General features: G+C 42.6%; 1 protein-coding gene across 2 annotated transcripts in view; it reads right to left on the bottom strand.

Moving 5' to 3' along the window:
* The window catches only part of INTS6 (integrator complex subunit 6), a 38,914-nt gene extending 26,401 nt beyond the window's left edge, over nucleotides 1-12,513 (bottom strand). For both annotated transcript variants that reach the window (XM_066544957.1, XM_066544958.1), the window contains exons 1-3: nucleotides 12,086-12,513; nucleotides 11,766-11,843; nucleotides 10,895-11,044 (exon numbers count right to left, since the gene is read on the bottom strand). In XM_066544957.1, coding sequence (XP_066401054.1) covers nucleotides 10,895-11,044; nucleotides 11,766-11,843; nucleotides 12,086-12,196 — 339 coding nt within the window. In that variant the 5' untranslated portion in view covers nucleotides 12,197-12,513. The remainder of the gene's footprint in view (nucleotides 1-10,894; nucleotides 11,045-11,765; nucleotides 11,844-12,085) is intronic.
* Between the last annotated feature and the right edge of the window lie 1,338 nt (nucleotides 12,514-13,851).

Raw genomic sequence — 13,851 nt, 5'->3', positions numbered from 1 at the left:
CTTTCAGCAGCTTTGGCTATTTTCCATTATCCCCCACAGAATTCATCTCTGTAGTTGGCAAGTTCCATAGAACCAAGTGTATTTTAAGCTTTTGCACAATTGTTTCCCAAGTCACAAGCTGAATACACTGGCATCACAGCAGTATTTCAGTCAATTTATAGCTGGCAATTAAACTCAACAAAAATTACTTTGCCTTTACGGATTTTTAAATGTATGTAGACACACAGCACAACCATGCATATACAAGCAATGAGCTACAGTACTAGGGAAAGAATATGCTTTCAACTTTGGTAGACCAGTAAATTCTTTCCTAGTACTTGGTAAGAAGCAAAATGTCTTTAAATTGAAGTTTTCGCAGATGAAGCTAATCTATCACCTAATATTTAACACAAACACACTGTGAAACTTTGATCTATCAGAACACAAGAAGAATATGCTGCAGGTGGGGGAGTGCAAAAAGGGCAGTCAAATTCTACTACATTTGCATCGATAAATCTGACATCTCACATGATATGCCACCATAACAGCACCATAATTCTGTGGCCAGACTGAAAAATATAGCAGCTCTAAGTTCTGTCACAGTGTTATCTAATTGACTGAACCTGCATGATAAAAATAACTTTGTAATTGTATTTATTTACTATGTCTGTTTTAGAACTGAAATTGATTCTTTGAAGTGGAAGCACCTCAGTGTCAGAGAAACTTCTGTGCTTTCAGCCTAAGAGCTGAAGAACATACAAATTCTGTAGAGGCTTAAGATCTGACAAAGATGGACTTCACGCACAAAGAAAGTTGCTAACTCATCTATCTTGCTGTCCATAAAGATTTCAATATGTTCCCTTGATGCTGTTGATTATTCAAAATATAATACAGTTTTGCAGTGGTAGCAGTTCTGTCTTAGTAGAAGATCAGATATTTGTAGAGTAAATGTATTTCAAGATCACTTTCAGAAGTCACAGAAGTAAGTTCAACGAGAGCTACACCAACCAGTTTGAGTTTTACACAGGATGGGTATTTTGAAATATGTTAAGATTTCAAGCCATAAAAGAAATTTTAATACAAACTAGAAATCTCCCTTAATGCCTAATTAATGACAAAGGCAACAACACCAGTCACAGAGAGAAATCTTATGAAGTAACCTAATGAAAGCCCCATTCCAGAAATTACACTATCTCCAAGAAAAAATGGCCAGTGTTTTTCTGAAACGGCTGCTGGACAGCAGGATGACTCTTTCTATTAGACCTAGTCCACACACACACACCCCCCTGCAGTATGGACAAGCATCCTCTGTCATAATACTGACATCTTTAGCTCTCCCTGCAGTACCCAAGATGGGAGGACTTGTGCTCTGCCTTTTGTTCACACTAGGCAGCTGGGAATCCTACCTCACCCACAGACAGGTTTCAGAAAGAACACAGGAAAATTCATCACCTAATAAAGATAATTTGAGAGATGACCTCACTACAAGCAAAAGAAGAGACCTCTAAATCTTAAGGGGAAAACAACTGCTATCAGAAAAGCAGGTGATAGTAGCAGGTTTTAGAAGACCAAAGTGTGGTCCCAAAAACCACAAAGATCTAGCTCCTCTGTATATATAATAATATGCACACCCAGGGTGAATAAAAAGATCACACCTCTTCAACTCAGGGATGAGGGAAAGAAATAGGTTTGACAAATGCTTAAGGAGTCTGGACTGAGGCCAAAACAGTAACTGTACTAGAAAACACCAACTCTCGCCACTACCATGGATTCTCCCAACATCTCCCACGGGTTTTGCTGTAGTTTCAGCTGCATAAAAGCAACATTTACAAACTGCTATTTGGCCAAAATAGCCTATCAGAGAGTACCTCACCTACGTAAACTTGTATTTTACTTTGTAATTGGAACACCAGCCAGCAGAGGGGGCACAAGTTAATAAAATCTATCCTCATAGGAGGTGTTTTGAGTAACAAGATAAACCTGAGGCATGCTCTATTTGCATACTACCTCAAAACACACAGGAACAAGTTAATACCTCCTGTCTAAATCCATGTATCTAAAACCCCTAAATATTCTTGTATAAGTACAAACAAGAAGTAATCCCTCACTGAACTCTAATTTCTCAACATATGTTTAATCCAATAGCTGGTTCATGGTTTAGACACCATGGAAGCACATACTATCATTCCACTTCTTCCTTTTTTTGCTGCAGACTGCCCATCTTTGGAAGGCTCAGCCACAAACACTGAACTGCATTATCGACGCATTCCCTTTGCTTTTGAAGCTAACCTTCCCCCCTCCCTCAGTATTCTATCTCAAACTATTTTGTCTTTTGGAGAAAACCTTAAAAATAGAGCTTTAAGGAGGCACAGTAGAATTTATCAAGGTCTGAACCCATGCTTCCATTAACATACCATCTCCCTCCTCCCCAAAACAATGGAAAATGCTTTTCAAGCAGTAATGATTTCTCCTGCACTCATACTCCGAAAGCCAACAAAACTGCAACAATTTTACAGTAAGGATGGCTACCAAAAAATATCTTTCCTCCATGAGGCAAGACTACAAAACCTAAATTCAGCTGTCCTCCTCCACAGACTACAGCAAAGTTACTGAAGGCAAATTAATTTCCCACGCTGTAGACAATTATTTAGTTAACTACATAACAAATACCTAAGAGTTACTACAATGCCCAAGACATGGGCTAGTCACAATTTCTTAACTGGAATACTTATGTAGGATTACAGGGCAGTTACATGGTTTCAGTTTCATTTCTTACTAGCACTACAGATTAGGAGTAAATGAAATAATTTTTGCTCACACAGTGTTTGTACATACCACTGTTTGGTGGCATGAAGCTTTCTGCATCAGGCAACCAGGAACAAATTAAGTTATAGACTTAAATAAAAAGAAATTTAAAGAAAAATCAGTTAGCAAAAGACTTGCAAAGCCAAACACAATTGTAACAGCAGACTTTTCCTAAGGCTGAGCCAGAGATCAAACTCCTCAGCACATCAGTTGCAGAACTAAGGAAGAATTCTTGAAACAACCATTATGTCTGTAACATAGGCTACCTAAGTTCCATTTAAGAAAAGGAAATTGAGGATATTGAGAAAAATAAATGGAACAAAAGCAAGTCATTTGCTCCTTGTTACTTTTGACCTAGGTATTATCTCAAAAAAATCTTTTTTAAAATAGCCATTTATTACTTCAATTAACTACTGAACCTCCAAACACATCACCTTAAACTAGCCATGTCCAAGGAAAGCTAAACAGCAAAAACCAAAGATCCAGTCAGGTATCACTGCTGTAATTTGAAATGCTAGAGACAAAACACCTATCTGAATTGCAAAAGAGACAACAAACCCATTTTCAAAAACGAAGTCACAGAATCTTACATCAACCGCTTGCTCTGCTAAAGATTGCATGTTTGTGTTCTATAGGTAATGATTTCATTGCATATCCATCCTGAAACATGCCACAAGAAAATTCACTGTGCTTAGTATCATTTTTATAGATGCTCATAACTTTACACGTTGAGTTTCCAAGTCTGGCACCGAATGAACTGCTTAAAGACTATTTAATTGCACAACTTCAGTCGTTTTGGAACTCCCTCAGAAAGTTTGTGCCAAGAACAAAACCAAAACTAACAGCAAGAAAACAAAAGAGGCAACTCAAAGCAGCCTGAAAATGAGTTTCAATGCAATTTTGGAATACACAATCTCCATACTGAATAATACACATGTGAAAACAGAAGGCATGTGTTAAGGAAGCAGTTTAAGACTCTGTTCATGTTGAACAAGAAAGGAATGATGAATACATAGCAGATTTACTAAGACCTCAAACTTAAAACCTCAAGATACTTTCATGTGCCTAAATCAGAGAGGTCCCAACATTACTAAGTCACAGTTTCAAAAATCACAGGTTAATATATAGGTTTGTCCTCTTTCTTTCATTTAAGAACAGATCTAATTGAGTTTTAAATATCACATTATATAAGTGATAATTTCTTGATTAACTAGTAAGTGTTCCAATTTAGATTAGCTCCTTGGTAAGTTTCAAAAACAATTCAGTCCTTCAATCTTTCACAGTTACATCACAGTTAAAAAAACCCAAAACATGCATAGAACAGGGATTTTATACATAATGAATTCCAGCAAGTAACTAAACAGTGAAAAACCTCATTAAAATGAAGCACAAAATGCCACTAACATTTGAAACATTTAAGTACTGATGTGACAGATGTATAATGCCAGAAGGTGAAGAACTTTAACTTTTTCTTAAATGAAATTAAATGATTTACCTAAGCAGCAAAATCAACTGCAATCACAACTTTTATCTTATTTTTAAGGCAACTTAGAGAAAAAGATGCACCTTATCAGTTAGTTACAGATTAATAAATGCATCACTACTGGAATCATCTGAAATTGGATAATCAGCCAATAAGTTACAGGAGTTTTTGGAGTTATTTGAGTGAGCATAGCAATGAGCTGCTAAAAATAGGTTCTATTTGAGCCTTTATAAACTTTTTCTAAGAAAAATAAATTAACACAATCCATACCAAACATAACCTTAAAGTCAGGTCCAATTACTCTGAGTTTAAGATGATTTTGGTTTTATTTCCTAAAAATATTTCTGAATGTTTTATTCCAAAAAAAACCTGACCTTGCCAAGCCCTGGATCAAGTCCCTGATTAGAGAAGCCTTTCTGCTTCACAGCAATGACCTTACACAGCTGGTTCTGGCTCAGTCAGTGCAATTCAGACTAAGTCAGGCCTCTATCCTCCATATGCTGGAGAAGGGTAACAAATCCTACAGTTGCCCACACACTAATTAGAGGGAAAAAACATAACCAAAATACACACCACCAAGAAGAAGAGACAGACTTGTTTACAAAAATCTCCCCACAAATTAGGGGGTTAATAATCCAGAGTACTGATAAGCTGACTAAAAGTAGCTTATTGACCTATGAACACAGAGCAATTCTTCAGAATAACTTCCCAAAGACTCCCCCACAATTCCTTCCTGGAGTTTACCACCACAACAGCAGGAGCAACTTGGCTGTTCTAAACCAATTTTGAACCACCAGAGTTCAGTCCAGTTTATTAATCTCACTATCAAACACTGATTTATTTTACTACATGAAGTCGCACAACTTGAAGCAAGGCTAGTGCAACTATGAACCCATGAGAGGCCACAAGTTCCAGAGCAGAGATCTAGGCTGAGTATGCCTTACAGAAGATGTACACAATCAAGATGGCATTCAGGGATTCAAAGCTGGGAGGGCAGAACTGTTGCAATAGAGATGTCCACTTTTCACTCATTCTGTATTTACTGAGCATCAGAAAACACCATCAGTGCTCTATGTGAGTCCAGTGACATATTCTGTATTTGTTCAATGTAGCTGGACAAAATGCACAGTGTATGCAAAAAATTATGAATGAACGTGTTATGGCACCGCCCCTTCCAAATCACATTTGTCTGAAGTATCCTCTTTCTGCTACTGGAACAGATTGATGAAAATGTTTTCACTGGAAAAAATGAAGTACTTCATGAAAGGTTCAAATTCTTTAAAAACGTACTGGATTGGAACTAGACAAGTGATTTTAAAAACATTTAAGACTTTTGCTGAACATTGCTGTGCTGGGAGTGCTAAAGGGCAAGCAGTTCCACATCACAATGTGAAAAAACCACCCTAACAGTGCCTGCTGTAGCTCTCACTAGAGGGTGTTCTAAAACAAGGACAGCATGTTTAAAGGTTATGGTCTAAAAGGTGTAAGTTCAAACCAATATGCTTCATTTCATCACACAGCAGATGAGAAGGATTCATTTTTACCAGCACTTCACATACAGGTATTTGACATCAGCAGGCATACAGGTTCATGTTAAATCCATTGCCATTCCACAGAAAATATGAGACTGTGAGAAAGCCTCTCATATTTCTGCCATTATTACACTTACGATGTTGTTTACTACTGTCTGAAATTCTCCTATTTGGTTTACTACTGTCTGAAATTCTCCTATTTGGTTTTCTTGGGCGAGGGGGGAAAAAAAAAGAGACCAGGAGAGCTACTCTGGAAGTGTAAATCTCTGCCTCTACCAACATGAGAAGCAAACTGCATGTGCAACTGTGCCAGCATGACAAAGCAGGAAACGCTAACCTAAACTTTGGTTCCAAATTTGGAGGCACATGCAGCATAGGCCATTTCAGTGCAGTGCATTATGATCCCAAAATACCAAGACAAAAGCCATACTTCAAAGTATTTTGACTTTTGAGAGTAACAAAATCCAGTAACAATCCTAAAAAGTCTCTCAGGAAAATAAAACTGCTCCACAATTTAAAGAAAACAGAACATATCACTGCAGAAGCATAATGTAGTCCATGTTAGGGAACAGTATTTCTTTAACTTTTTTTGTGGTTTTATAAGCTCAGGAGATTCTAGACAAATATATACGCAAGCAGTCAGCCTAGAATGTGTGACTTAAAGCTGTCTTGTGTCTACAAGTATGATTAGACATTACCTCCTAGGTACACTGTTTACTGTAGTTGGTACTACAGTATTTATGCCATTGTGGCAAACCACCCTGAACTCTACAGACCAATGCCAAGTTTTACTGTGGGAACACATCAGCAATTCAGCACTGTAGCTGTAATTGATCTAAACCTATACTAAGAACTATCAAGTGGCAGTTAACCTAAGATTGTGTTCTTTGATGGTCATACCTGGCATGACCACAACACTTCGAAAAAACTTATTTAAAAACAATGCCATATGCACGATACCTTCCAACTTCCAGCTCCGAGTATATTCTTAAGTTCCCAGAATATGCTTTATCAGTTGAATTTTATTTGGATTTCAGTTTTTTCCTCAGAAGATTCTAGTTATGCTTCTGCTCATATGTGATATACACTACAGAATAAAAGGCTTTCACCAGGACTGTACACAGCCTAGTAAGCCACCCGGTGTTTCTTGTGCTAATCTAAATCCAGGCAGCATCTTATTCATCAGTGTGAATGAAAAATGCCTAGTCTAAATCCATTTGTATTAGACACATTGACTTTTCTGTTTCAGAGCAACTAAGTTAGCATGTGCTTTTGTTACATTAGATTCATTTAAAAGTTAAACTCATCTCATAGCAGTAGTAATGCTGCTGAAAAATGTGCAAGATACTCTAGTGAGATTTTAAAAACTCATAAAAAGCTTATATTATTGAAAAGCACTTCCTATATACAGTAATAAAGCAATCTCACCCTGAAAAAATATTAAAAATACTTTGAAATCCATTCAGTTAAGTGTATTTTATCCTCTCAAACCTTATTCTATGCTATACTGCCAAAAAAACAGTAAGAGACTTTCAGCATTTCACAAATAACAGGCAACATGAAACACACAGGGTATCAATAAATCAGAGTTTGGACAATTTCAAACATCCATCAGATTCCAGCTTTGGTAGAGCTATGCTGGTCTTTGGCAGGTGAGTATCAAAACACCATTGATACATATTTTAGCTACCTCAGATTCAGTGCTTAGGCTTAAAAACCTCACTACAAACTGCAAGTAACTGAAGCTGATGGTTTATTTCAACCATTTGTTTACATTTTCACTCTACCATAACGGCAGCTACATTCTGAACGCTTTCTGTTTCCACAGAAACATCTATCAGTATTTAACCTTTCTACGAACTATAACAAGCTGCCCATTTGCTATACTCAAAACTATTTGGTTAAATCCTGACTACTCATGTCCTGCTGAACAAGCCGCAGTTAAAAGAGCTGAGAGTGTACTTCAAGAGGACAAAAAACCTGCCAGTAAAAGGCTGGGTATTTCAGACTACCTGAAATAATGGAAAAGCTGAACTGGAGAAAATAAGGAGTCAATTATCTAAGTGTAAACTGGGCTAATGAAGTACAATATTTTGTGTGATGTGACAAACTCTTACTGAATTTAATGTGTTTAAACTGACTTCTTCCTGGAGACATCCAAATGCTGTATTTTTTTCCCTAAGCTCTCCATAAAAATGCAGAAGGTGAAAAGGATCACTATTTTTAGTGAATGCTAAAAGCTGACACCCTATTTGAAGATTTATTCTTCTGCTATAATCACCACAAAGCATACTAAAGGGGAAAAAAGCTATTTGATCCAAGCAGTAATATACTGAAATTACCAATCTGGACTTGCTGCAAAAGGAACAGCCACCTTAAAATGTGTACTTTTCAAAATCATTTTTTCTTAACAAAAGCCTCCAAAACAATTGGATCTAGCAACTCCTCAGTAAGACAAAATATTTATAAAGCCCCTATCAGAGCATTTATATCAGAACTAGTTTATGAAAAAAATCTTCCAGGCTTTTGACAATTTAAGTGTGTTGACAGTGTCCTTTAAGATCTAAATGTGAATCCTGTGATCAGCTGATCACATGGTAACTCAATCATTGCATATGCAGTATGATAAAGACTCATAATAAAAATCCAAACATTTAAGTAGCAAGGAAATATGAAGCAGATTTTCCCCAACTCCAGAATGACCCTTCAGCCATCATTCTTGTTCAGAAGGTCAGCTGATGGAGAACTCTGGTCAACTCTGAAAGAAACGGAGTATACTGAGTCACTCTGCCATTTAAACCAACAGTTTGCACTCAGCAGGGGTACAAGATGTCACTGGTGGAGACATAACCAGACAATCCCATCAGGCTTGTATCATGTCTTGTCATTAGCATGTGTAAGAAAGTCTGGTTTACAATTCACTTTTGTGTAACAAGTGGATCTTGGCCAAGTATCTTAGAAGTTTGTCAATACACCAAAATACAAGCATGACAGTTGAAAGATGTTTAGCCAGAGAAATTTCCCACAGAAGATTAGTAAGTTTGGATTTTATTATGTCACATAATACCACACCTAAGATGGTCTGATTGTTGCTAATTTTTGTAAAGTTATCTTCTCTTATTCTAATATACACAGTCTTCAAATATCTGCCTGCTAAATTTCAGCTAACTACTCTTTTATAGGGTTAATATTTGTAGCTGCTTTAGAAAAAAGTTAATCAGCAGTTTATGTTCTGAGTGAAAACCATTTAAAATGCAACTGACCATTCTGACCACTTTTATTTTCCTGGATTCTTAAGTTTCTCATATTATGTATGGTTAAACACTGATTTGTCTGGACTAAATTTTAGGTGGTAGACAAGAATAACAGGATGATGACAGGCTACCAAGCCATAGTTTTAAAGACCAATGAGAAGATGAAGACAATTACCTGTCCTAGAGCTCATCCTGCAAATGCTGAAGGATCAGTTAAATGTTGCAGAATTTGATTTATTTTTTTAAAAAGTGCTATTTTGGTTAGAATAGCCAAAATGGGAACCTTTGACTTCAGCAGCAATGACCAGCCACTTGCAGTAGTCATCTATTTTTGCAGATGCTAAAAAGAGTTAGAATTTCTGTTTAGTCACCTGACTGCACATTGTGAATACCTCTTCAACAGCTAGCTCCACATGTGGAATGGAGCAAAAACGTGCTTAAGTGACAGGGGGTACAAGCCCAGAGAGACAGACAACCCAAACAGATCAGACAAAGAAAAAGAGCTGCTCTTTTGCTTCACAGTCAAAAGAGCAGCTCTTGCAGTAATGAACACTACTAGTGAGTCAAAAAAATAATGGCAACTCAACTGCCCACTTGAGTAGTTGAGCACAGCTGGCTCACTTAGAGCAAATTATTTGACATAGGTTTAATTAGAATAATTATCACTAGCAATGGGAAAGAGCAATATTTTGTGTATGGGCCTACAGGGGTTAAGTGTTCAAGAATATAGCTCCTGTAACTAAACAAAAACACCAGAAAAATGGAAAATTACACAGAGATGTATGAGGACATCAGATGACCATAGGAAAAAACCTCATGTGTGGAACTAGCCCTTTTTTAAAGTTTCATCACTAAACAGGCATTTTTAAAATGTTTAGGCTGACTTGATCATCTCACAGTAAAGCCATACCATGCAGCATGACAAATTTCCTTCATAAACACACATGGCATATTATCACAAACTCTGCTTAGACTGGGAAATAGTGAGGGAAGAAGGGGGACTTTTGTTCACAATCACATTCCCATGTTAAATACAGAGAGCAGTAATATGTACTAATCCTCAGATAGAGGACAGAGAATTACATGAGAATAACAAACAATAAGGGGAGATTCAAGTTGGTATGCCCCACATGAAAAGTACTAGTAGCATCCTTCATGTGAAACAAATCCAGGCTTTGATCCAGCAGCAGAAAGAACTCTGAGTCCTAAGGCACACATTTAACCTACAATGTCTGTATTTTAGCAGCTCATACTAATGAGCATGACAATGCTGGCGCACACCAAAAAACTCCTGTTTTAAAGGGATAGCTGAAATAGAGATATTAAAAAAGCACAGCTTCTCAAGGCTCTGATACAACAGGCAGGTTCATAAAAATACATGTACGCAGAGAAATGTTGTGGAAACTCACTGGAAAGAATGCGTTTTGAAAAAGCACTCCCTCCAGTACTTTTGGACACACAGTGTTGTTAGAAAAATGGCTCATCTCCTAAACTGTTCAGCACTGTATGGAGAAAGCTAAGTTTTCATAACCCTATCAGTCTCACCAGCTATGGTACCAAACACAGACTCAACAAAAAAAGGAAAAATTTTGACTGAAAAGGTCTACTTGGAGGCTGTATCACAGCTTAAAAACTGAGCAATGACTGAAATTAAAGAACAAAAAAAGTTGGGTACCAAACTCACTGGCTGTATTTCTTCAAGCTAGCCGAGCTCGGCTTACTTTTTAAAGAAGCCCCCATATTGAATATTCCATGAAGATGCCACTTTGGACAACTAGCTAATTGCTGTTTCTAGGAAGTTTGTGTTTTAAGATTTTTCCACCTAGTAACAGTCAACCTACCTGCCCATAGTTGTCTATGCCAGTTACTAATCTATTTAAATTTAATAAATCAAAAGCTGTCCTTAGGGACTGGCCAAGAGTCGTAAGTCCTTCAGCTTGAAGGTTTTTCAGTTCATTCATAAACGTTGCATGGTTTTCCTTCCAGCCAGCCTGCAAAAGGAAACGTGAAAAGATTTATTCTGCAGATATGAGTTTTGCTTTCCTGTTAGGCTACAAAGAGCCTCCCCTGCTGCATGCAGCTCACTATAAATAATAATAAAACACCTCAGAAGTTAGTATTTGATGTTGCTCCAAAAAGCCTGAAATTATGAACTTCTCTTAATCCTTAGAACTCCCCGTTTACCAAATGAGCATTTTGCTTTGTTCCACGGGACAAATTTCTTTGAGGACACGGGTGCCCAAACCTTAGAGTTATTTACATCACCCTCCCAGAGCCCTGCCCAGATGGGAGCCAACTGCGCTGTGCAGCGACCTCCAACAGGTTCACCGTCCGGTGTCATGTGGACCCCACCGCCCCCTTCCCCCGCGCGGCGCGTCCCCCCCCGCCGCGGCGGGGCCAGGGAAGTGCCGTCCCCTTCCGAGTCCGGGGCTCTCCGGGCTCAAGTCGGTCCTTCCCCCGGCTCGCCCCTTCCCAGCCGAACTCTCCTTGGAGTTGCTGTCACTTCTCCCAAGTTGAATAAATATCCCCCACAGTTCATTGCTGCTCGCACACACCGCACAGGGGAAAAGCGTCGGCCATGTTGATGTCAGCGCCGCCGCCGGAGCCCGTGTGTGCCGCGCTCCCCGGACCGCCGGCAGCCGGGGCGAGGCGGGCGGGGGGCGGACGGGCCGGAAGGAGGCCGGGGAGGACGGGGGGGTGAGCGGGGGTTACCTTGATAGCGTAGGGCGGCTCCTCGAAAGTGACCAGCATGTACCTGTCTCCCCTGCTGGCCGGGTCCCGGGCTCGGAGCTGCGGCGCGGGGGACAAAGCAGAGGGTGAGCCGAGAGGCGGCGCCGCCGCCGGAGCCCCCCGGCTCGGCCCGGCCCTCCCCTCCCCTCCCTCCCCGCACACACACGCACTCTCTCGCTCGCTCCCGCCCGCCCTCACCCCGCGCCCCCAGCCCAGGCAGCCCCCCGCTCCCTGCCGCCCCCTCCCCGCGCAGCCACTCTCGCTCGCTCTCTCGCCTCCTCTCGCAAGGTAGAGCCCGGTACCTTCATGAAAGTCTCTACAGCGCCTTTGGCTATGTCCAGATAGGTGGTGCCCAGATGGGTGCGCTGGTTCATGGAGGCGGACGTGTCTATCAGGAAGAGTAAGATGGGCATAGTGCGGAGGGGCCGGCGGCCGGACGCTACATGGACAGCGGGCGGGGGGCTGAGGGGAGAACCGTGGGGGGAGGTGAGGGGAAGGGGGAGAGAGAGAAGACGGGGGACGGGAGAGGAGTAAGTGGCTGTGAGTGCTGTGCACGGGGAAGGGCGCCTCCCCGCTGCCCCTCTGCCGAGGCGGGGGGGAAGGGGGGGCAGCCCTGCCTGCCCTGCCCTCCTTTGTGTGAGGGGCCTGCTCAGCCCAACACAGGCTGGTTTATGAGGGAGAGGCGGATAGGGCTGCGCTGCTGGCTAACCTTCCCCCCACCACCACCTTCCTCCTCCACCGCCGCTCGCCCTCCCCTCCCCCTGTTGATGTTACTCAGAAGTTTCAGGCGGAGCAGCCGCAGCCCCGCTACCCCGGCACTTTCTCGCTCTGACTGAGGCGCTTCCTCGCTCGCCTCCCGTTTTTAAGGCAGCCTGGGTAGGTCGGCCCCGCCCCTCAAGGACACGTCCCCGTCCCATGTGACCGCCTCCCGGCTCCACCATAGGGCCCCGATAACCGCTCCTTAGCATATTCAAATCGGCGGGGCGGGGCGGCCGCAGCGGGCGCGGGCGACGAGGGCGCGCAGGCGCAGCCCCAGCCCCGGGCGGGGGGGGGCCGGCCGGGGGACACGGGGCAGGGCGGGGAGCGCTGGTCCTCGCAGGGACGCGCCCCGGGGGTGCGCTCCGGGCGCCGGGGGTACGGAGGGGCAGCGCGGGCGGGACGGGAGGACGGACGGGGAGAGATCTGTCGCCGCCGCCCCTCCTGCTGAGCTATTTCGGGGGCTGCGGGGTGACGCGTCCCTCAGGGGCAGCGCCCTGCCCGACCCGCCCGCTCGGGGAGGGTGGGGGGCGGCCCCTGGGGAGCGCCGGGCCGGGGCGGTAACTCCGGCGCTGGCGGCTTGTTGCCGCCGGGAGCGGCGGGTGAGTCACGGGGGTGGGAAGGAAGGAAAGAGGGAGGGAAGAGGGCGGGCGCTACCCCCCGCCCCGTCCCCGGGCACCGCCGCTCTCCTTGAGGCTCCGGGCAGATCCCCAGCTGCCCCCGCAGCGGGGCCTGTCCCCTGGCCGGGACGAGGGCTGTGCTTAGGGGCTCCGGGTGACCTGGGCAGCCGCCTGATACTAGCGGAGCCCCTCCGGCCCCGGTGCCGAGGGAACTGGGAGATTGCTCCTCCAGGGAACTTTGGCTCCTGGCAAGCAGCTCAGGGGTCGCCTGCCTTGCCCACTGGGTTTAGGATGGAGAAGACGGTCCGGTACCGTTTTGACGATGAATTCCCAGAGACATGGTCTGGCCTTTCACTCGACCCTTAGGGGGAAAAAAACTGGCTAGCCTTAGCTGTGACCTTTTCCCTTTCATACGAGCAGTGATTAATACTAAGGTTTCTGTCATCCATGCAAAGGCATTCCAAATTTACTTCTTATAAATCTTATAATTATGCACTGTTCCTAACCAATTAATGACAAAGATCTCCGTTCTCAGTTTTTTGGCAATTTGTTAGGGTTTGGTTTTTTGTTTTGGTTTTTGATTTTGTTTTTTCCCAGCAATTGAGTCTGCTGTTTCTGCTCACAGCCTTGGAGCAGTAACTCCAGAGCAATTTCTTAGCATAATCTGTTCAGGAGAATGCTCTGTTTCCTAT

The sequence above is a fragment of the Molothrus aeneus genome, chromosome 2 (genome assembly GCF_037042795.1).
Source record: "Molothrus aeneus isolate 106 chromosome 2, BPBGC_Maene_1.0, whole genome shotgun sequence".
NCBI classification, from domain to species: Eukaryota; Metazoa; Chordata; class Aves; order Passeriformes; family Icteridae; genus Molothrus; species Molothrus aeneus.
Note: the sequence above shows the minus strand (reverse complement) of the source record. Positions and strands in the feature narration are given on the sequence as shown.